The sequence below is a fragment of the Rutilus rutilus genome, assembly GCF_951802725.1.
Source record: "Rutilus rutilus genome assembly, chromosome: 22".
NCBI classification, from domain to species: domain Eukaryota; kingdom Metazoa; phylum Chordata; class Actinopteri; order Cypriniformes; family Leuciscidae; genus Rutilus; species Rutilus rutilus.
In genome coordinates this window covers 6,293,588-6,318,152 of record NC_140227.1, presented here as the reverse complement: position 1 = coordinate 6,318,152, position 24,565 = coordinate 6,293,588, and the positions used below count along the sequence as shown (strand labels likewise).

General features: G+C 37.7%; 1 protein-coding gene across 4 annotated transcripts in view; it reads right to left on the bottom strand.

The window, feature by feature from the left end:
- abca7 (ATP-binding cassette, sub-family A (ABC1), member 7) overlaps nt 1-24,565 on the bottom strand; it is a 44,819-nt gene that overhangs the window by 7,598 nt on the left and 12,656 nt on the right. For 2 of the 4 annotated variants that reach the window (XM_084395538.1, XM_084395537.1), the window contains exons 11-48: nt 24,232-24,546; nt 22,682-22,887; nt 22,394-22,570; nt 21,253-21,475; nt 20,905-21,126; nt 20,530-20,734; nt 19,559-19,672; nt 18,348-18,519; nt 18,066-18,197; nt 17,683-17,822; nt 17,431-17,568; nt 17,127-17,347; nt 16,503-16,560; nt 16,151-16,353; nt 15,742-15,844; nt 14,060-14,083; nt 13,802-13,950; nt 12,979-13,103; nt 12,803-12,895; nt 12,519-12,711; nt 11,832-11,926; nt 11,713-11,745; nt 11,518-11,623; nt 10,294-10,368; nt 10,040-10,209; nt 9,178-9,355; nt 8,974-9,089; nt 8,560-8,704; nt 7,452-7,575; nt 7,220-7,349; nt 7,001-7,124; nt 6,857-6,919; nt 6,640-6,746; nt 6,336-6,477; nt 5,376-5,510; nt 5,197-5,300; nt 4,506-4,598; nt 3,143-3,386 (exon numbers count right to left, since the gene is read on the bottom strand). In XM_084395538.1, coding sequence (XP_084251664.1) covers nt 3,143-3,386; nt 4,506-4,598; nt 5,197-5,300; nt 5,376-5,510; nt 6,336-6,477; nt 6,640-6,746; nt 6,857-6,919; nt 7,001-7,124; nt 7,220-7,349; nt 7,452-7,575; nt 8,560-8,704; nt 8,974-9,089; nt 9,178-9,355; nt 10,040-10,209; nt 10,294-10,368; nt 11,518-11,623; nt 11,713-11,745; nt 11,832-11,926; nt 12,519-12,711; nt 12,803-12,895; nt 12,979-13,103; nt 13,802-13,950; nt 14,060-14,083; nt 15,742-15,844; nt 16,151-16,353; nt 16,503-16,560; nt 17,127-17,347; nt 17,431-17,568; nt 17,683-17,822; nt 18,066-18,197; nt 18,348-18,519; nt 19,559-19,672; nt 20,530-20,734; nt 20,905-21,126; nt 21,253-21,475; nt 22,394-22,570; nt 22,682-22,887; nt 24,232-24,546 — 5,397 coding nt within the window. The remainder of the gene's footprint in view (nt 1-3,142; nt 3,387-4,505; nt 4,599-5,196; nt 5,301-5,375; nt 5,511-6,335; nt 6,478-6,639; nt 6,747-6,856; nt 6,920-7,000; nt 7,125-7,219; nt 7,350-7,451; nt 7,576-8,559; nt 8,705-8,973; nt 9,090-9,177; nt 9,356-10,039; nt 10,210-10,293; nt 10,369-11,517; nt 11,624-11,712; nt 11,746-11,831; nt 11,927-12,518; nt 12,712-12,802; nt 12,896-12,978; nt 13,104-13,801; nt 13,951-14,059; nt 14,084-15,741; nt 15,845-16,150; nt 16,354-16,502; nt 16,561-17,126; nt 17,348-17,430; nt 17,569-17,682; nt 17,823-18,065; nt 18,198-18,347; nt 18,520-19,558; nt 19,673-20,529; nt 20,735-20,904; nt 21,127-21,252; nt 21,476-22,393; nt 22,571-22,681; nt 22,888-24,231; nt 24,547-24,565) is intronic. The other 2 variants (XM_084395539.1, XM_084395540.1) reach the window with 1 other exon arrangement.

Below are 24,565 nucleotides of genomic sequence, written 5' to 3'. Positions count from 1 at the left end.
TAAGCAAGTTGGTCAGGGATTGGTAAAACCAATTGATGCTAAAATAGCAGCCATTCTCCAGTTTCCTGTTCCATCTAATAAACGTGAACTCAGACGTTTTCTGGGGATGAGTGGTTACTATCGAGCTTTTTGTTCAAATTTTTCCACCTTGGTTTGTCCACTCACAGACCTCCTCAGTACAAAGCGAGAGTTTGTGTGGTCTACTGAATGTCAACTTGCCTTTGAAGCAGCAAAGGATCTCCTTTGTCAGGCTCCTGTTCTCTCTGCACCTGATTTCTCAAGAATTTTCAAATTGCAGGTGGATGCGAGTGATAATGGTGCTGGAGCTGTATTGTTACAGGAGGATCAAGCTTGTGTTGAACATCCTGTCTCCTATTTTTCTAGAAAGTTCATTGGAGCTCAACGGAATTATAGTGTAATTGAAAAAGAGGCCCTTGCCCTGTTATTAGCTCTCAAGCATTTTGATGTGTACCTGGGTAGTAGTATTAGTCCTATTGTGGTATATACTGACCATAACCCCCTAGTGTTCCTCTCTCGCATGTCAGGTGCTAATCAACGGTTGTTACGGTGGTCCCTTACTCTACAAGAGTACAGCTTAGATATTCGTCACAAGAAGGGGGTGGAGAATGTTATGGCAGATGCCCTTTCAAGAAGTTAAGTGGAACCAGATTAATGTATCCATCATTTAGGAGATGTTTGGGTTGACATTTTTATTTTATTATTTTTTTTTTATTATTTTTTTTTGCATTCTTAGTGGTGGGGGTGTTACGCCCTGTGGCTGTATTTGTGAACTATGCGCTCTTGGGAGAGTGTCACCTACTGGGCAAGTTATGTATTGCATGTTTCCATCTTTTGCTCTTTCTGACTCTCTCTGTCATAGATTGCTAATTGGATTCCAGCTGATGTCCATCATTCATCAGTACTGAGTGGATGCTACAGAGATCCAAGGTGTATAAGACGGCAAAGAGACAATGCTGGGGTGCTGACGGCTACGCGCTCACTCTTTGTCCTGATCCAGACTGGTGTTCTTTTGTGCATTTTAGTGTGACCAAGTGTGGTCTTTATTACCTCTTAACTTTGTGAATGAACTTGTCAATTACAATCTATGAGAGAGTGTGTGAACGCTATGGTGGGTGTGCTTATGATTCTTTTATGTTATTTTCTAATTTATGTAAATACTTTTGTTTGTCTTTCTTTGGAAGCGGTAGGGAGAGGGTGCCATTTTCTTTGAATCTAAAGTTTTGTTTATGTTTATGGTAGACAGGGAGATAGGTAAGACTCTGTCATTTCTTTTCTTTTTTTTTGTTGTTAAGGTTAGTTAGAGTTTTCGTGTTTAGTTAGAGGATTTTTGTTTGTTATGTTGGCCTGGCCCTCTCCTGAAGATTTGCTTCCTTTGTTATTAATAAATTAAGAGATTTGCTTAATTTTGTGTTTGTGCTTTTCTGGATCAGGGGATTGATGTGACCGTCAGACTTTTTTTTATTTTACATTTTGTTACGACTTCATTTAACCCCTAGACTAACATTGAGGTTCGTAAAAGAGTGACGGCTCGTGGTCCCATCACAGAGAGGCACAAAATCACTCTCCAGAACATTTTCGTTCACTGTTCCTTGCTGGTGGAACGATCTCCTCATCTTCATCCTGAATGCAGAATCCCTGACAACATTCAAAAGACAGCTGAAAACTCATCTCTTCCATGAGCACTTGACCTCATCTTAAAATAATAATAATAATAATAATAATTCTATGCTTTCACTTTCATTTAAACCCTCCCTATTCTAGCTTTTGCTACTCTAAGCAATCTCTGAAACTTTGTATTTTAAGCACTTTTTGTGTTTATTTGCCTCTTCACTATGAATCGCTTGCTGCTGTATTCCTCATTTGTAAGTTGCTTTGGCTAAAAGCGTCTTTAAAATGAATAAATGTAATGCATTGATAACAAGCCTCCACTATCTTTCCCGCTTGGGGTTGTCAAGAGAATAAATCTTATCCCTGAAACTGAGGATATATTTTCTGCCCAGTGTTTAACTTAATTTCCTCAATTTAGCAACCATGTGCACATGCTCTCTCTGCGCTGCAAATAAGCGCTGATGATCTGACAATACCGACAAAGTTTAGCAATGTTCCTTGTGAAATTCTGCTTCAATGAAAATGTCATACAGCCAGTCTGTGTTCCTTCATGAGGCTGTGTGTGTGATTTGCTGCAACTAAATCTGCGTGTGAAACTTCTCTGACGAACTGTAAGAATTCCAAACATGATCAACCTCTGTGCTACAATACAAAGTAAAAGTGTAACATAATTTGGAATTATTGGAATTATAAAATTAAAATTATAAAGCTCAAAGTTCAATGCCAAGCGAGATATTTTATTTAACAGAAGTCCCCTTTCAAAGCCTACAGCGAACGGCCGGTTTGGACTACATCCCTCTACTTCCTGCTTTAATGACGTCACTAGAACAGTTTTTTGACTAACCTCCGCCCACAGGAATACACAAAAAAAGGGGGCGTGGTCTTGTTGCGTTTGTAGAGTGTGTTTGTCGCCATGTCGTCGAGACGCTGTTATTTTGAACAGGTTCTAATCGATCCTCTTCATCTATGTTCTCCGGGTCTGATTCCGGCATGACCTTTCCGGGCAACGTGCGCTAAGCTGCTGTCGAATCACAACACAGGAACCGCTGGCACAATCAGAATTCGTTACGTATTTCTGAAGGAGGGACTTCATAGAACAAGGAAGTCATCAGCCCGTTTTTAGGACAGTGAAAACAGCGGTATACAGATAAGTAAATTGTGTGAAAAATACTGTTATGTGTTTTTTTACACGCGAAACATGAACACGTTATATTGCACACTGTAAACACAATCAAAGCTTCAAAAACACAGGAAAAACGGGACCTTTAAAGTATTGTTAGTTTAGCAACACGCTAATGCACATTTCTATTGAAATCAAGTCTCAATAGTCAAGTCTATTGAGGAGAGCTATTTGTCTGATGAGTTGCCTATGTTTAGTGTATAAATCGGTCATGTATGAGGTTCCATGACATTTAGTATGCTGTCTTAGAAGGTAGCAGCCTATGCAGGCAATAGACAGCAAGGCAGCTCACCAGGTTTTGGAGCGGACTTTTTCTCAGTACTGTACTCTTACCTGATCCAGTGTAGTCTGTGACACTGAGTAGTCAGCTATCCCCAGCTCCTCATTATTATTTGACAGAACCTCAAAGACGCGAGCGAGCGAACAGGTTTGTGATGGCAGCTGGTAATGGAGAACATTCTGATGTCTCTCCTTCAGCTGGATCCCAGGGAAGGAGTTCTTGATATAGGCATCCACTGGGCATGGTTCTGTAGACGGGGTGGACAAACGAAGGATTATTGTGTAGCCGTCTCCAAACCTAGTAGGAAAGACAAAGAGGGCAGAAATGAAAACATGTTAATTGTCACATTGTTAAAAGACACTTACTATTACGTAATATTATTGATTTGACTGCACTGACATTATACGATGAGAACAAAACTTGAACTGAATTGAGCTGAATGATAACGCTATTGCTTTCTGTAAAGCTGCATGAAATTTGTTTCATTATTGACGAATTTCACAACATCGACTTCACTGAAGCTATATAACGACCTTGTGTAGAAGTGCTTATAGCTAATTTGAACTCGTTTCATAATTGATTAACTTTTACAGTTAATTGAACTGAACTGAATAAACAATGAACTGACTTGAGCTGAATAATGACACTATTGTCTTTTTAGAGCTGCTTTACAGCAGAATTTGAATTTGTCTTACATTTGAAGTTTGCATCACTGATTCTGTTATTTCCCTGTTTATTACTGTGAGGCACTTTATAAATAAAGGTGACTTGACGTGCGGAATTGCTTACTACTCATATTAGTTTTGTAGTATACACTGTATTTTCTTGACCTTTATTTTCCATTAAGACGAAATAAACTGAAAGTGACATCAGCCACAATACTGTTTTCTTTTTAGGGAATTATATTTTGCACAGCTGCTTGTTATACTGTGAGATTATCCCATGTGGATTGTACTGTGTCTGTGGTGATCTTTCGACGCGCCTAAAATCTATTTGACGTCTCCAATAGACCCTGATTTTTCCCTAAAATCGGACAGGACTGACTCCTTGGGTTCACTGCCCCATCAGTCCGCACCCCAAAAAAACCATTTGTTCGGAAGCTCTAGGAATGGAGTCGATCCAGTCCGCAGTCCGCACCCCACAGAACCTCAAGTTTAACTGACACATCAAACTCACTACTCAACCACATTTTTAACATTAGTAAATCATCCAAAACCTCTTGAATCACTATTTAATCTCTATAGAAATAACAGTTTGATTTTGAAATGACGCCACAAGCAAAAAATTATTTTAAAAAAATTAAACATGCAATACATGGTATGCATGGTATGACAAAAATTAGGCACATTTTTGAAACTGCATGCAGTGTATAGTGAGCTGCACGTATTAAGCTAATGTTTCATTCAGAACTGTTACCTGTTCTTCAGGTGCTGAACTGAGCCCAGACACTGGAACCTGCCGTTCACCATGATGGCCATTCGGGTGCACAGAGCCTCACACTCTTCCATGCTGAAAAGACAGGAGAACCATCAGGGTGGAAACATAAATGTGAAGTTAATCTGAAATCAGAATATCTTTCAGAGAGTTGATTTCTCTCTAAGATGGCAGACTGAAAGTCAAAATATAAAGTATAAAGTACAGACATAGAGGCATCTTTATACTTTATATATGGATTAAGTTTCTCATAAAAACAAAAAATGTCATTGGATGTATTACATATCAATCAGATGATCTTCTGGTTTGAGTGGGCACTTCTGCATTTGTGTACATAAATATGGCAATGTTCTTTACAGTTTCTCATGGCTTGGTTTTGTTTATAGGTTATTGACTGGATTTTGAGATGTAGCCATTGCACTCAAAAATTGAGGCAGATAAACATGAGTTTGCAGAGGTGGAGTTTAAGTTGACTAAATGATTGAAATAGTTCTGCATACAACACCAGAGACAACTTTCATTTCACCGGATTCACTCAAAAAAAAAAAGTTAAAAATTAAACGTATACATAGATGAATCATTCACAATAATATCTATAACATGTGTTTAGTAATTAGATTTTCATTTCCATTAATTGAGGCTACCTATATGAAACTTTCATAGTGTCTTCTACCTGTGAGAGGTGAGAACAACAGATCTTCCCTCTTTGATCACACTGAGAATGCAGTTCCAGAGGAAGCGCTTGGCCTTTGGGTCCATCCCAGTCGTAGGCTCATCCTGAGAATCACAGATGAGGCTGAAAAATGCCATTTACAGCTTCATCATACAACAGTGTGATGGTAATAAACATACCAAGAAGATGACAGGTGCAGCTCCAATAAGGGAAATGGCGGTGGAGAGTTTGCGCTTATTTCCTCCACTGTATTTCCCAGCCTCTCGCTCAGCATACTGACTCAGACCAAGCTTTTGCACTCCCCACTGCGCCACCTACAAAACAGGCATGAAAAAGGACTGTAAGCTAGCTACAGTGCTTATGGACCAATCACAACAAAACCGGCATCAGAGAACTAGAGGAGACGAAGGTCAACTGTGGTGTCGCCTCATGTCGCCAAAAAGTTGGCACACCGCAAAGTCTACGGTCAACTAGCATATACGTTCTGCATCTACATGAGAGCATGTGGCAGTAGTCAGTATTTGGTAGTCTTCATTCGGCATTCAAAAAAGGAAAATCAGATGAGCAAGGACTGAGGAAATACAAACTATAACAAAGCTGTCCTTGCTGACCATTTTTTTACCACTCTTATTCACCACAGATGGATTAGATGAATATCATTACAAATGAGATGAAGATAAAAATGAGAAGCTCCTTCTGTTTGTGCCCGCTTGACTTGGTCATTTGCTTGCGTTTTTTTTTATCTCGTGCACTCGTTCACTAAGCTGAACAGCCAATCGGAGTGATCTCTCTCATTGACAGGCTCCACAGCGATTCAACAAGATGCAGACGGTTTGACTAGTGCCAGAGGTGTGGAACACACAACAAAAACTAGGCCGACAGATGCTTAATGACGGCCCGAGATTGGCCAATGACCAACCAACAGCTTGGCATGTCACGGCCTTTAGAAAAGGGGTCTCAAACCCCTACTTGCCAGAAGATGTGAAGCCAACCATATACAAATATATTATGACTATAGGGTCCATTTGAAACAAGCTTGGAATCACTGAGACCCTTAGCTCTATTAACCCTGATAACTAGTATTATGTTCTCAGATTGCACTTTTATAATAATAAGAATGATTTTGGGGCATGCTGCACCTTTGCAACATGAGCTTCTGGCACTCCTCTGAGGCGAGCGTAGAACTCCAGGTGCTCACGTCCTGTCAGCAGGTCACTGATGGCATCAAACTGAGGACAGTAGCCCATCAGCTGATGAACTTTCTCCATTTCTGTAAGAACACTAAATAAAACAAATGCATGTATGTTAGGGGGTTGTGCAAGGGTAAAGTAATACTAAGTAAAGTGCCAAACTCTAATAACAGTTATACTGTGGGAATAATGATGACAATGTAATTATTGTGAAAATATTTCTATAATGTTCATCACATGTCAATGGTCTAACCTGTGGTTGCTAAGAAATGCTTCTCCGTAAGTAATGCGGGTGTCTCCTGTTAGCATGCGGAAGGTCGAGGTTTTCCCAGCCCCATTAACACCAAGAAGCCCAAAACACTGCCATGGGAAAAGAAGACACTTGCAGCAGTTTAAACCATAACAACAGAAAAACAAGGTGCTAGTTTAAATGTTTCCAGGAGAGTTCTGGTATATGAAACTCTACTTACCTCTCCCGGAGGAATGCCCAAGCAAAGCCGATTCACTGCTGGCTTCCTGCCTGCCTTATAAACCTGCAGAGACACAAAGAGTCCGTATTTTACCCTTGAATAGACCAAACAACATCTTATACAGCTGTTTGTGTGGTTCTGTACCTTACTAAGGTCTGTGAGGGTGAGAATGTCTCCCAGAGCTCTACCGTTCTTCACACGGTCTCTCTCTCTCGCCACATCCTCATCCTCCGTGCCAAGGGGGGGCAGCACAAAGCCCGACCATCGGCTGAAGGGAAAATATTTATTTATCAGAAACAACCACACAGCTGTATGTATGTGTTGATTTCTTCAATGTCACGATATTTAAACATACAAATGTACCTAAAATTAACAAAGAATTTATACTGCAACAGAACAGTGAAGATGAAGAACACAATTCCTTCCATCGCCATGGCAAAAAGATTCTTCCCGACAAAATCCCAGGATAAAGGGTCCAGATTCTGTTTGGTTCCTGTTGACATCAACAAAATGAATTCATCTTCAAGACTTACAGTTGTTCATGCCTATTGCAGAAATATTTGTTTATCAGTGAGAGAGCTCTTTGTAAAAATACCTAGCCGCTGAAATGCGTCTGCCATGGCCTGGTTCTTGGCCATGTCAATGAGACCTCGACCCAGACAGAAGTGAGGGAAGATCAGGAACACCTTCTTCAGGATCCTGTTGACCTCATTCAAATGCTGAGTACAGCATGCAAATCAAATAAAGAAGAGATGATTTTTTTTTTAATTCATGTTTTTTAATGAATGTTTGTTTTTATTTTTTATTTTATATTATACATATTTTATTACTATTATTACTATAATAACAATAAACAGAAGAAATTAAAAACAAGTAGCATTAGTAGAAGTATATATATATATATTACCATAATACTTTTTTTGAAAGACATTAATCATTTTTTTTCAGCAAGGATGCAGTCATTAAATTGATCAAAAGTGACAGTAAAGACTTTTATAATGTTACAAAAGATTTTTTTATCTTAAATAAACGCTGTTCTTTTTATCTATTAATCAAACAACCTGGAATAAAATGTGTCATGGTTTCCACAAAGATATTAAATATCACAACTGTTTACAACATTAATGATAAGAAATGTTTCGAGGAAATCATCTTGGAGTGCGGCTTGCTGGCAGGACCTTTGTTAAGCAATCCCAGAGGGTGCTCTTTGGTTGGGTTTTAAACTTGTATTTATAGAAAAAAGGATCCAAGGGACTTCTTCCAGTTAAAAAAAAAAGAAGCATTTTTTCAAACCATGGCACACTCTAGAAACATAAACAATAACTAAAATATTTCTGAAGGATCATGTGACACTGAAGACTGAACGGATGGCTGCTGAAAATTCAGCTTTGCCATCACAGGAATAAATTACATTTTTTCATTAAAATAGAAATCAGTTATTTTAAATTGTAATAATATTTCACAATATTATTGTTTTTACTGTCATTTTGATCAAATAAATGCAGCCATGCTGAGCATAAGAAACTTCTTTCAAAAACAACCAACACAACATTTTTGAACAGTAGTGTCATATGCAATTAAATACAAGTAAAGAATGGTTGATAGGAATGTTTTTCCAAAACTAAGGATGTTGACCCAAGAACATGTTGTACATGGGTTAATCAGGTTAACCAGTCCGTATCTTTTTGGTCTATGTCCCTCACCTCATCGATAAATAGCTCCAAGACGAAGGTGGCGACACTGCCATTGATGCCAATGAATAGGTTGATGGAGGTGAGGACCACGTAGGCAGTGCTGGGGACGGAGAAGATGAAGGATGCTGGGTACATGAGTGGAATGATAGACCAACTGCAGCAGAAACAAACAAACAGACAAACAAACAAAGCATTACTGGTGTATGCTGGTTAGAGCTGGACAAGGTGGTGGACCAGTATGGCTGACCAAGGAAGTTTAACTGATTAAACTGCTAAAACAGGCTGTGGGGAGACCAGCACTCCAGATCCCATGCTGGGGACCCCACCAAAACAAAACATATGATATATTTGTCAGCAGTGTTAGTAAGTGTACTAATGTGCTAATTGAACCAGTAAATGCCCAGTGATTTAATAATTTCTCACCCATAGAGCAAAAGAAGGAGCACCAGTGCAGGCAGATTCTTCTCAGATACATATGATTCCTGCTGGAAGCTGATGAAGATGAAGACCACCATAGCGGCTGGTACTGTATAGTTCAGCTGAAACACAAGAACAACACAAATGTGAAATCAATTTGGATAACCATTTTAAGACATTTCACAGCCACATCAAACTTGCAGAACTGACCATGTCCCAAACGTAATTGGTGGTCCAGTAAAGGATTGGCTTCACTCCACTGACAAACTGCAGATGTTTTGCTTTACTGACTCGTTCCTCAATAAGGAACAGCACAAAACTGGCAGGAACAAATGACATGGCGAAAATAACACATATGGACACCAGAACGTCCACCGAGGTAGTCATTCTGCAAAGATCAGAAAGAAAAAAGCATTGACAAATTTTTAGCTTTACTAGAGTTGCACCTTTTCCCAGGAAAACAGTTGCGCTGGTTCAATGAATTCACAGTATTTCTATGTTTGTAGCTGTTTGTATCATTACCTCATTTGAATAGTTTATTTAGTCAATTGGATGTTAATTGATGCAGACAGTGCATGTTTCCAAATTTGTAATCCAAATTTGTGCATTTGCATACGACTGTCGCATTTTGTCCCCTAGTGCAGTGTTCTTCAACCCTGCTCCTGAAGGACCACCAAGACTGCACGTTTTCTTTGTCTCCCTAATCAAACACACCTGATTCAACTCATCAGCTCATTAACCCATGTGATAATGAGCTGATGAGTTGAATCAGGTGTGTTTGATTAGGGAGACAAAGAAAACGTGCAGTGTTGGGGCTCCTTCAGGAGCAGGGTTGAAGAACACTGCCCTAGTGGGATTAAAAGAAATAGTCTTTAAAGAATTTTTGTGTAAAAATATTGGTAATTCTTACTAATCTAATAGTTTTGATTAGATTACATCACATCCTGTCTGGCGGTTGCATACAGTCTAGCGCAAAAGATAAAATATTGAATGACTTCCTGTCTGTCGTTTGTCTGAGATAATGAAAAGGCCGCTTTAGTAAATTCCCCCTCAGCAAACTAAGATTACATACAGGGCCATCTCTGTCAGCTGCTCCTTGGTGAGGTTGAGTGGGTGATTGTAGGCTGTTATTCCATATTTGCGTCTTTCCATGTCAGGTGGCAAGTTGGCACGAAGGAGACCATTGTTCATAATATTCACAAATGATGCCATGGCATGCCATCCTTTATTATTAAACCAGACCTGAGAGAGAACACATCACAGCTGAATGAAGAGATCAGGAGACGTTTGAGCTTGAGAGAGGTCTCTCACAGGTGTCTTACTCACCTTCACATTGTTTTGGCTGGTGAGTCCTATAAGGACATCTGGTAATCTGTGAAGGAGCTGATCTAAAGAGCCATTCTGTAAAAGAACAAAAGTGCAAAACTGACAGTAATGATGCTAGGGTACTTTGGGTGTTTGCCAGAGCGTTGCTAAGATGTTCTGAATGTTTTTAGCTTAGCTTTTGGGTGATTCTTTTCTGTCTCAAGTAAAAAGAGCCCAGCCCTCTAGTCTCTATGACATTCTGGTTGCAAAACATGGCTCATTCAGTGGAAACCCCTTTTAACAACCACTAGGTGTGTGCAATATACATAATCTACAATAATACTGTAGTGTCACTCACTTTGCAAAAAAAAAAAAATTTGTGTAAGAGTGTACACTTTCACTGCAAGATGTAGCCTGTTAGAATGCAGTTGAATGCCTTTAAAATTCAGAACACAGGGGCAAAAAAGCCATTGTCTTTTAAATTTATAACGTATAACATATATAGTTAAGCAAAATTACATGTGATATTTTATACACAATATAATATTTTTTGCTCTACTTCGCCAAAAAAGTAACAGCAGAACCATTGTGTGTCTTCGAGCTTGTTGTGTTCACAGTGGTTGTGTTTAATTTCAGAATGAATGAAGTGAATGATTCAATGACCTATTCAAAAAGACAGTCACTTGCTTTGTTCCAGAATGACTCACTCATTGAGACAGCAACTTGCGGCCATCTACTGGCAATTTTAGTTTAATATTTTTAAATATACTAAAAAAATAAAAAAAATAATTCATATTTAAATATAAAAAAAAAACATATCATACTATTACCATATGTATACATATGTAACTGCAGTGTAGATGCGTTCATGCCACCTCTTAGCTGCAATAAACATTCTGTGTAAACACACCTAAATGCCACTTCAAATGCAGCTTCAGCGTCACCTCTGCAGAGCAAATACTGCTTTCATTTGATTGGTAACAGTCCTGTAGGGTCTTATTTTAACTGAATCTATTGATTAAATGTAAAAATTTGGTAAAAATTGCCCTTATAAAGGTAAAAATGCCCCTGAAAATTAATTTGATGGGGCAAATATTGTCATTTAGTAAAAATTTCTCTCTCTGCTGTGAACTAATCACCACACAGAAAAACTTTAGGAGTCAGCTCTCCATGACGGGTTTAAACCAGCACATAAACACACTCAACAAAATATTGTTTAATCACCCAAAAACTTAGATGGCACACCTCTGCAATGTTGTAGCGTCTTCTAATAGCCAAAACAGACTCCTCTAGGTGATGTGGCTCATCCACAGCTTGAGAGCTTTTAGCCCCCAGAGAGAAACCTCCGTATCTGCGACGGGTGAGCAGAGAGTAAACCAACATTAAATCAAACTGAAATTACATGGTGAATGTTTGGATCTTGGATGGTAATCAACTCACCTAAATTCATTTACCCATTTTTTCGTCTTCAAACTGTATGTGAGAGACAATAATTACACATATGTGCTGTCAAAACAATATTATAGAGTATTTTAAAAAACAATAAATGAAAATCAAACCTTTTCTTCATAATTTGGGGATATGTTTTGATGAGGTAGTCAGAAATGTTGCGACCTGTCAGATTTTGCAGGATATCACCAGTCATTTGTTTGATCTACATGAGGAAATGGTGGAGGTGTTGGCACAAAAATGGAAATAAATAAATAAAGTAAAATAATATTTAAAAAACTGTCTATTCCCTTTAAATCTGTGTTTTTGACAAGTGTTCTAATTTCTTATTTATTGATTTGCTTATTTATATTAAACACCTTTATTAGCAATGACAGATTATTTCTGGGAACATGCTAACTTGTTTACAATATTTGGTAAATGCTAGCATACATATCTTACAACATACCGTGCATGAAGTTACAAAACGATTTCTATTTCAAATAAATGCTGTTCTTTTGAACTTTCTATTCATCAAATAATCCTTAAAAACGTATCATGGTTTCCACAAAAGTTTAAGCAGCACAAAATCGATAATAATAAGAAATAAGAAAGGTGTCTTGAGCACCAATCAGAGTTTTAGAAGGATTTCTGAAGGATCATGTGAAACTAATGAGATGTGCCATTTCACAATATTACTGTTTTACTGTATTGTTCATCAAACAAATGCATCCTTGGTGAGCATAAGAGACTTTCAAAAACATAAAAAAAAATTCTTACCGACCCCAAACTTTGGAACAGTAGTGTATTTTACTGACCTGAGGAGGGGGGATTCCTCCTGCTCCCTGTGGGCATTCCGGCAGCATCCTGCGGATATTTTCAGTACTGCACTCACAGTCGGGGGACGGCTTTTCTACAGTCCAGTTGCCTTTGTGAAAGAGCTGCCACATGCTGTAAGGAATCTGGGGCCGGACAAACTTTGTTTCTGCTTCCTCTAAACACTCTATGTCACTGAGAAAGCATAAAATAAAGCATCACGTTACATTAATTAAGCAGAATAGCCTATTTACGGTTGTTGTATTTCTAATGACAGGGATCGTACCTGCTCGGATCCATACATTTAGTACCAAACCCGGGTGGATCTAGCAGGGCATCCAGGAGGTTCTGTATGGCTGGGTCCTGTGGGGCATCATTGCTTTATGGGAAAGAGATAATAGATAAGAGATCTGCAGGTGACAGCAGACTTTTTCTTGAAACTCTCCATCTCTGAATGAGTACCTGAAGAAGGTGAACTGTTCCCCGTAAATCCACGGCTGGAGCTCCAGGGGTGGATATTTCCCAAAGGGTGGGACAATAAGACTGAAGAGTAGAGCGATAAGGACAAAAACTGCAGGAAGAACAATCTGCAAAACATGATGGCCTCATAAATCAACTGTTGTTATACAAAATGCAACATAAAGAAACAAAGAGGTCTCTTTAAATACGGTACACTAATGTGAGTGTAGGATTGTAAAGATTTTTTTGAAAGAAAATAAAGAAATACAGTAACAACACTACAATTGTGAAATATTAAAATAACTGTTTTCTATTTTATTAAAATGTAATTTATTCCTGTGATGCAAAGCTGAATTTTTTCTTTAAGTGATAAACTTTAAGTGAGTGTTGGATGGCAGAAAAGGTATTAGAATATCCAACATCAGTCTGATATGATCTGAAACTGATTTTATACAGATATCCCTTCAAGATACCATAAAAAACCTCAGTGGAAGACAAGGAACAACATGTACTATGAATTACTAACTGAACTGCCAAATTACCTCCAAATTACTTAGAAATTACTGCTGTCAAAGCAGAGTGATTTTCTTTCCATTTGGAATAACCTGTATTATGCACTATAACACCAAGGACATTTAAACTAGAACATTTAAAAAAGTAAATAGGTTGACTTATGCAGTAAGACAAAATGAATTCAACATTTATTTAAACAAATCTTTATTATCCATTATCCATCTGTTGGTAGACTTTGGAACTGACAAAATCAGTAAAATGTGAATAATTATTAGTCGATAATTTAAAAATGATTGTATTCACAACTGTGTACCTGTGCAAAAATGCCTCTGCGACTGCGAAGAGCGTACTTCAGTCTTTTGGTGAAAAGCGCTCGAAGCTGCTGACATGTCAGCAAGCAGCCTGTGAGAGGAGCACCGCCACCCTGACCATCCCCACTCAGCGGCTCTGTCTCCTGGGCCTCTGTGTGCCAGAGAAAAACCTTCTGGTTAATGACGTCTCATTACAGCTGTTCTGACCTGCGCTACTGCCCGTCAACACTAATTACAGCCTGTTTTGTTTTATTTTGTACCTTTCCTGATTGGCTGTTTCCGTACTGCCAGCGAAGCAGAGGGAAGAACAAAACAAAACAAACAAAAATATCTGTAAAATACATGACACAACCATATCTAATCCTCAAATGTATACTTATATGCGTATAGTATGCCCAATTAGATGCAAGCTATCATCTTAGTATGCTTTGTATCTGCTGGCCCAGATTTGTAGCCCACTTGCCCCACATAAAAAGATAGTGTAGTCAGAAAAAAATATACTGATATTTCTTATTTACTAAAATTTACTTTTATTTATATAAATGTTTTACTTATATTTTTTTTATAATTTAATGCCATACCAGCATCAAAGGCTATATTCATGGAAAACTCAAGAGTAATAATTTACAATATTCATAATAAAAATGATATTTTTAGTTAATTGAATACAATCATTTAACAATATTATCTCTAGAAGCAAATAAAACAAAAATTAAAAATAACAACCACAATTAAGTATTATTTATATACTATTATAACATGTATTCATATTTTGAATTACTTTTTATATCAGTTTTAGTATTTTTGTTATTACATTTGTTGTTTTAGTTTCAGTAACATTCACTCTTGACCTTAAACTTTTTTTTTTCTGTTGGTTGCGAAGTTAACATTTAAAAAAAATTATTACATTTTTAAATGTAATAATTTTTTTCATCTAATATTTATATTTTATTTCAATTAACGATAACGCTAAGTGTGTTATTTAACAATAACAACACTGATACAAACAATTACAACAGAAAAGATCAATTTTATACAATAATAACAGACTATAATTAAACTCCATGACAGCTATAAAACAATCAATTCACTTTAAATGGAAATATTATAAAAAATATAATTTTATAAATATATCAAATAATATAATTTAGCATATTATGGAATATGGTGATTTGTTTATGATTTTAACCCATTTTAATTAATCACAAATCATCTATCACAGAACCCTTGCAAATTTGTCATATGTTTTCCAGCTAGATAACTGTATTTTGATGACAGAATTTTTTTTTTTTTTAAATAAATAAATTTGCAAGACATAAAATGCTGTACATGTACATGAACTATGACATAAGATAGAAAAGTGACAGTTCTGTTAAAAAGTCCTGCTTGTCAATAAACTCAGTTTAGCAAATATTAGCAGAGATAGATATGTAAAACAATGTAAATTATCTTTTTTATATGAACATACACCTGCACAACAGATGCTAGCATTGCATAGCATTGTCTAATGTACGGAAAGTATGCAATGGAACACCTGCAAAGCTGTTAGTTGCAATTTTGTTTCTTTATTCATCAACACACATTCGACTTTGAATGGAATACAGCATTAGTATGCAAAATGGGGCCAGTTGCATAAGCATAGCCACTATGTTAAGACTGTTGCTGAATTACGAACCGCATACTAGCATACTGGTATGTGGTTCTGAATTCAGCATATGTCTTAAGAACTAGTCTGACCAACTAGCAGTTAGTTAAGGGGTAATCAGTCTTACTTTTTGTATTCATATCTACTTTTTTTCTGTAACTGACATAAGAAAGTTATGACAAGTCCTAAATAAAAAATTAGATGCCTAACTTGTAAGATTAGTCTAAACCGTTTATACAACCGGCCACAGATTGTATCTGTTTGGCTCAGCAGGTATGGAATGTATTTCTCATTTACCTGTGTCTCGGTCCTCAGATGGCCCCCCCTGGTGGCCTGGAGATGCTGGCGGCTCCTCAGGGTCCGCATCCACACCTGTCTCCTCTGCCACACGCAGAAAGATCTAAAATATACAGGCAGAGCTAAATATTACAGTCTAGCAAAGCCCCTTCGACCTCCACATGGCAGGAAGACGTATTAGATTACAAAAGCAGCCATGAGGATAAACACTTTCTACTTAGTTGCTGTTTATTTTTAACTAATGTTAGAACCCACCAAGGTTTAAGAGGGATTTGCCTCTTTTGCCGTCTGAATGGGATAATGACTGGCCTTTGACGGACACATATACCACAACCTTGAGGGCTAAATCCTTTTACAGAGAGAATGTATTAGTGGGGAAAAACAAACTGGTGCTTCAGAACTGTCTCACCTCTTCTAACGTGGTGTCTGACAACCCGTAACTGACCACGCCGAACTCGCCCTGCCGTTTGTCCAGTTCGTTCAGGAAGAGGGCAAGACTGCCATCCTCTGAGGCAGCATGGGGCAAGTTGATAACCGCCTCTCTGCCAATGTCCTCCACCAGCTGAGCATCAGAGACGTACTGTTGTGCAAGAGCCATTAGGGCAGCAATATCTAAGACAGGAAGGAATCAGAGCCCTTAGATAATGCTGAGGCCTGGATTTAAAAAGCATGGCAACACTAAGAATAGACACAACAGGGCAGCTTAGACAATATGGTAAGACATGATGTAAACAACTCCTGTAAGGCAAAGCTGTACCCACCGAATCCATTCTCTTCACTGCCCAGTCCTGTGTCATCACTTAATGAGGATTCGCTGTCCTGAAACATATTATAAATATTATGCAGGAGAGCATTCAAAGTGGGGTTTCGTGAGGAAAAGTTTAAACTACATAACCTTAGACCTATTGCCTAAAGGCCCTGACATACTTCATGCAAAATCAAAGAACAAACTGGTGTGAAGCATTTCGTACAAAATCAGGCCAAAACCATGTTTGTTTGGAAGTTGTTTTAGGGAGTTCGAAACAGCTTGCCAAAGTAAACTAAGGAAAAGTTCTCTTCAGCTGGTAAACACCTTCAAACTACTATTGGTCTGTGGCGATTACATAATGGATAGGTGTGCTCTGAGCCTCCGCCATCATTGGCATGGAAATCTTCTCCGGTTCATTTCTTCTGTTCAGTCCGTCGAGGTCAGACGCGGGTAAAACATGAACATACTGGAGAGCTGCTTTGAAGTAGAAACTGAAGTTGTACGTCCAAGAGGTTCAGCTGACAAAAAAGTCTGGGAAGCCTTGATATAAATGATGTGCTAAAGTCAGGGTACTCAGTAGGAACTGGAATATATGCCTAACCCTCTTGGCTTCTGCTTTTCATGTGGGACATCTCACCTTGCTTGCTGCAGTTGAAGGGAGTTTGCCAGTGCTGATGCTGCTCGGTGTCCTATGCATCTCTCTCTTGACCAGCGTAAGGTAGTATCCTGTACCAAGACGTGCCTTGAGGAAGAGTGGCGTTCCACAGCAGCACAGCTTTCCCTGGGAAATGATTGCAATGCGGTCACCAAGGAGATCAGCCTCGTCCATGTAATGTGTGGACAGAATGATGGTGCGGCCTGAAATTCAAAGGGTGTTAAGTCTGGTAGCTGACAGACCAGTAGATTATATTCAGTCTTCAAAAGGCAAAGCTCTAAAAGACCTTCACGGTATTTGAGCAGAAGGTCCCAAATCCCGCGGCGGGAGTAGGGGTCCACACCAGCTGTGGGTTCATCCAAGACCACAACCTTTGACCCACCGATGAAAGCGATTGCAACAGACAGTTTCCTTTGCATGCCACCTGTCAAGAAAGACAAAAAAGCCCAAATAAATGGTAGCGGTCACAGTTTAGAGAACACCATAACAGATATTGAACAAGTGAATGGCTTTGAAATGAATATATTTGTTAACCTACCCGAAAGGTTTTTAGTCTGCTCATGTCGTTTGTGTTGTAAGCCCACATCCTCCAGAAGTGAATTTATCTCTTTCTCCACCTCCTCCATGCTAATGCCCTTCATTCGACCATAGAACCACACATGCTCCTCCACTGTCAGGCTTCAATGATATACAAGAGAACACCAATAATGTTAAAAAAATACAGTAAACACAACACAATGCAACACAAATGTTTTTCATTATGAAAACAAAGAGGTACCATGTTAATAATGTTGATATTATATTAATTCGATATAAAAAAAAATCAATTAACAAAAATAACCAGTATAGGTTCAACTATAAAACTATAAATAATTATCACGGTATCACTTTTTTATTGTTTTTTGTTGACTGGTGCCTTACATGTCAAAGAGGACGTTGTGTTGGGGACAAACTCCCAGAGTACTGCGGATTATGTCCATATCTGTGCGAATGTCCATTCCCTTCACGTATATCGTACCAGCAGTGGGAGGAAACAGTCCTGTTAGAATGGACCTGTGAGTCAAAACATCATGAAGTATTGAATGAGTTGCAGTAATAAGCTAATCAATTAGTTAGAGCTTGATAAAGTAAATTTAGTAAGATTTAAATTTAGTTTAAAGAACATATTACATATTTGTACAGATTCATTTTTTGAACTCTCACATGGTGGTTGTCTTGCCAGCTCCATTGTGACCCAGAAAAGAGGTTATTTGGCCCTCATAGAACTTCATGTTAAGGTGATTGACAGCAAGCTTGGACCCTTTTTTATAAATCTTTACTAAGTTCCTTATGGAAACTCCTAGAATCAGACTTGCCGGCTCAGCTTCAATCCGATCTGTAATAAACATTGTAATTCAGAAATATTGGTAACACTTTATTTTACAGTGTCATTGTTACATATGTTACATGCAGTTACTATTAGTGGGGCGGCTAAGCGCAGATTTTCATCAGAATCGATCACTTTGCGATAATAGCATGAAATTTGGTATGAAGGCTCACAAAGGGGTCTGATCAGATTTAGGACCGTAGGCGCTCAAAATAATATCCAAATATGGATTTCGTAATGGGAAAATGAATTAAAAGCTGCCAGAAACATAAAATGCAATAACACATTTCACCATAAATACATTTCACAAAGAAGGTCTTTAAACTTTAAACTATAAGATATGTTTTAAAAAATTGCTCCTGTAATACTAAATATTACTATACATGGGTTAATGAATTATCTGTAAATTCATGTTATGTGATCAAAATTAGACATCACAGTGACAAGTGATTAAGAGCTGATCTTTGTCTGGTCTCTACCAAAGCAATTCACCAATGGTGATACAAAAAGGTCAACTGTTTTTAAACAGCTGACATGGAAAGAGACACGCAAGCTAATCAACCACAGCAAGGTGCCAGCTCATTAGGATTATTATTATTATTATTTTTTTTTTATGTAGGCCTGCATAACAAGAAACAGAACAAAGAACCAGTAGTTCAACTCTTCAGCAGTTGAGCTTTGAATATTAACAAAAGATTCAATTAATAACATAACATATAAGATTCTAAAATTCCATGCTGAATTCAATGACCACTTTTAAAAATGGCTGCCCTGACCCCCAGGGGTCAAATTTCAAGCGCCTACGGTCCTAAATCTGATCAGACCCCCTTTGTGAGCCTTCCTACCAAATTTGATGCTTTTATCGCAAAGTGATCGATTTTTGCGCTTAACCGCCCTACTATATAGTAATAACTATAAATTGTGCATAATGCCATGCAACTAACCATAAACCAAACCAAGAGTATTAATCCAAATATGTTGTCCTAAAACAAATACTTAAAACTTCTGTATTACAAACGCAGTGCCACTTGTAGTTTGATGCTCTTACCATCTGTTTCCTCTATAGGTGCTGTAGGAATGGGCAACCCCACTTCTAATGGAACCCCACCCCAGTAATTCAGCTGGAAGATAAAATACCACGGCCTGGGGATCCCATACTGCCCTGTGAAACACATCCAATTATTGACATTTTTTCACACAGACTAATTCAACACAATGAGTGTGCTTACATGCACAGTAAATGATATAGTATATGACAAGTGTATGATTATGTTTAATCAGCCGAGAAGTTATAAAACAAATTCTGTTTGACATGTCCCAAACACAGTACCATGTTATTATGAATGACCTAGATATTACCCCACTTTTGCTTTTTAAAAACCTTTACCATTGTTCTGTCAGTTAAGTCAAAATCTGGCTGTGAAACAGGAATGTCTGGGGATTAAATGCTATAATTTATATATTTTTTTAATAATTAGCTTTTTTTAATTAATTTTTCAGATTTTTATTCTGCAAGGATGCATTAAATTGCATTAAAAAGACTTTTATAATGTTACAAAAGATTTAAAATAATATAATAATTGAAAATTCGATAATTACATTTTTATTCTCAGTAATATAAATAATTTCAAATAAATGCTATTATTTTGTACTTTGTATTCATTAAAGAATTCTGGGGGTATAATGGTATCCACAAAAATGGATCATGTGACACTGAGAGAGGAGTAATTGGCTGCTACAAATTCAGCTTTGCCATCACAGGAATAAATTACACTTATGTATATCAATTAATGTATTATCACAATATTACTGTTTTTTTGATCAAATAAATGCAGCCTTAGTGAGCATAAGTGACTTCTTTCAAAAACATAAAACAATCTCACCAACCCAAAACTTAGCGTAGCGTACATCTAAACACACTCACTGATGAATCCACAAACTCATGTTAATTATCAAAGGAAGACACAGCTAGAACTTCATGTATATCATTTTGCGTTTGCTCACAGAAAGATGCTTTACCTGGAAAAACAGCTTCAATGTACCAAGTGGCCAGAGCATAGATGGCAGCATCTGCATACAGCATCACAATGGAGGTGGTAAAGTTGTAGCTGTCTCCCTCCATGGGGCTGGATCTCAAGTTAAACCACTGGATCCCCACACCCTGCTCTTCATACTGAGAGAAATACTCACAGCCAAAACCAAAGGCCACTGGAGACAGGAAGCTCTGCAGGGAAACAAGTCATTGCTTCAGACGTCTGAATTGCAGGGTTTGTTAGAAACAGACAGAAGTTCAAGCTGTCATTTTCTAATAATCTTCTCTGCAGCTTTCAAATCTCATTCTCGTATATATTATTATATGTGTTGTGTGAAGACGTGTAACGGCTCAGCTCTCACCGCTAAGATCCTGTGTGTGCTGGTCAGATATTCTCTCCAGGCCACACACAGCACATATGGCAGGTAAAGGGTGAAGTAAATGAGTCCTCCACACGCTGCTGCCAGGTTAGCACGTGAGAAGAATGTGCTGATGAGGAAGCAAAGCATGATGGTGGCTGTAGCAAATGCAGTCAGGAAGAAGAAAACAACAGCCGGGTCACTGTAGGGTAAGATATCTCCCCACTGCAGGAGAGAGAAGAAAGACAGAGAGATCAAACAGGGCACTCTTTTGACAGATGAGAGAAAATAAGCTTTAAAGGGGCGTCACAAAGAGAAATTTAGGCTCAGGAGAGCTGTCACTTTGTTCACCTTAAGGGCGGCGATAAGGAGTCCAGCGCTGAACAGGAAGGGCAGGAAATTGCTGATGAACCAGCTGAGCCACAGCATCCCAGAGCTCAGGCCCATGATACGCATTGTCTCCTTCAGACGAGCTTCTTTCTCATAGACCACACCCTTTATGATCATAGCCACAGAATAGATCCACGCCAATGTCATAAACAGAGGCAAAGAACGATTCAGGACACGTATGAAACTAAAACAAGAGAAAAAAAGGTAATTGACAAGTTTCAAAAATGGAATGATTTTGGAATTTTATGACTCAATATCAAGCAAAAAGTAATAGCATTTTTCCTTACACCTTGAATACAAATACTACCATACCATTGGGGTCAGTAAGAGTTTTTAATGTTTTTGAAAAAAGTCCTTATGCTCACCAAGGCTGTATTTTTTTAAATAAAAAATGCAGTAAAAACAGCAATACTGAGAAATATTATTACAATTTATATAACTGTTTTCTATTTTAATATATTTAAAAATGTAATGTATTCTTGTGATGCAAAGCTGAATTTTTAGCACCATTACTCCAGTCTTCAGTATCACATGATCCTACATAAATCATTATAATATTCTGATTTGATGCTCGAAAATAATGTCTTATTATTATCAATATTAAAAACAGCTGTGCTGCTTAATATTTTTGTGGAAACCATAATACATTTTTTCATGATTCTTTCGTGAATAGAAAGTTGGAACAGCATTTGAAGTAGACATTTTTAATAACATTATAAATGATTATACTGTCACTTCTGATCAATTTAATGCATCCTTGCTGAATAAAGGTATTAATTTTCTTTAAAAAAAACTCTTACTGGCAATGGTAATGTACAGTTGGTTATCTTAATAATTATATTCTTTCTTTATATTAATTATTTATTCATGAGTGATCGGGGGGAAAATATGACATTTTACAGCCTCAACCAATCTTACTTTATATGTCATAAAAAGTTAATAATAATAATAATAATTGTTATAAAATAATATTTATTAACATGAATTATAAAAAGAATGTTTAATAATAAACATACAAAAAAACGAGTGATGGATGTAGCGCAGAGTTATTGGTGTACATTGTGGAATAACGTGTGGTGTGAAACAGAAGAGTGAAACTCACACATCATCAACAAAGCAGGGGTAAGGCATCTGTTGCACGTATATGCCCGTGTTTGGCTCTTTACCAGTGAGTAAATGTGTCACAGCTCTCTCAACTAAATCCTGTACGTAAATAAAACCGCCCCAGACATAGCGAAGGTCACTGAATGGTTCAGCAGCCGGGCCTGGATCCCAAAATCTGTCAAATGATAAAACATGATATCAGCTTTATTAAACAGTTGACCGTGGAAGCTCTACATAACTACATTTCTCTGTAAACTTAAGTGTGTGTGTGGACATTTCAATATACTTGTCTTTGATCTTGTTTGTGCGGGTTACATCATCTATATCCATGCGGATCTTGTACTTGACATGAGGAGGCAAAGAGGATGATGAAGGTTCTGGCAGGAGGAAGACTATTCCGGCCCAAAACTGACGATCTTCCAGCAGTTCCAGGGCTCGTTCGACTAGCTCACCCTCCGTGGCCAAACCCTCAATTTTATTCAAAGAGAAGCACTGGAACAATACAGGGTATAGATAGACAACGATCAATGTTAATGCTGTGGAGTGTCTCAAATGCAAGTTATTGACAATATATGACAATAATAGTTATGAGTATAAATTGGCTGACCCAGCCTAGCTCTAAAGAATCTTAGATCCATTTATAAAGGGTCATAGGGTAAAGTAGTAGTCTTTATACATAGCAATTTTATTTCAATTAATAATTTTCAACCTAAAGTCTAAGTGCCATTTGTGACATCATTTTGTTGATACACCTACATTAATTATTCATTGAAGTTGTCTATATAGTCCTTTTTCAAAGTGGAGTACTGTCTGGTTATTTATTACTGGACAATTTATGAGGTTGAATTCAGCATTTAGTCATAATTCGTTGTCTGCCAAAATTCAATGCAAACTGTATCCACAAGCCATTAGATTCCTGAACAACACATGAAACACTAACTCCCTATTATCCTCACTGACTGTTACCTTGATTGTATAAATGTATGCATATTTTGGTATATTTAGTTTGTGTATATACTATATTGTATATTTTTGTTTAATATATATTATTATTGTGTGGTCTAAACCGTGGTGTTTTTACTGTGCACATAACAATAAATCTCTTGAATCTTTAATCTAGAGGAATAGCAAATAGTATAGATGGTGTAGGCAACTATTTGTAGTGGATTTTTTAAGTGTGCATCAATAGAAGAAAAGGAGTTTGTGACGATTATCTGTTCTAACGTTCAGCTTCTGAGAATGTGATGAATTAGTGTGCAAGGAATCCTTGCACATAATTAGTATAAGTCTACTATTAGTATAAGTCTATGAGGAAGAGACAACTTTAGAGTCCACGTGAAACACATAATTCCATGAATTTTTTTTAGGTTTATATATGTATCCTTGCCAAGGATACATATATAAACCTAAAAAAAATTCATGGAATTATGTGTTTCACGTGGACTCTAAAGTTGTCTCTTCCTCATAGACTTATACTAATAGTAATTCTTTACTTTAATCAAAATAACTTCCCCTCCCTCTTGCAGCAACATCTCTTGTTTTCTCTGATGATGTGTTTACGGGTGCGAGGGTAGGAAAACACATCACTTAACCATTCAATCAATTCCTAAATGGACAAAATCCAACCCTACATCTTTTCTTGTTCTAAAAGCCATTTCACTCGATGTACGTCACAATAGACTATTGGAACTTCCGTTTCATGTCGACTTTATAAAGATACATACAGCACACCCTTTTCACATCCATTACTAGTGTCCTTGAACAGATACCAAGCAAAATCAGGTTTACTGGTTTAACTGATCATAACATAAGCTGCAGGTTTCCTGCTAGGCGTACCTTAGTGAGTTCTGACAGAGTGCTGAAGGTGTTGTTTAAATCCTGGTATAGATCCAACCAGGTGGGCGGCGCTCCATTCCTACGGGGTGTATCTGGGCCAGGCGTTGAGAGGAACCGGGAAATGCGAGAGGCTGTCCAAGACGTGTTTTCCAGACGCAGGTTCACAACTACCGCCACCTCAGGCCTTCTCAGAAGATCCTGCAGAAGCCGAATTTCTACACTGCTCTCCATGAAGGTTTTGATTCTGGGACCCACTTCCAGCCACGCCTCCTGCACATCATTTAGAATCTGGAAGTCCTGAAACGTTTTGTTTACCTGGAGGAACAAGAATTTC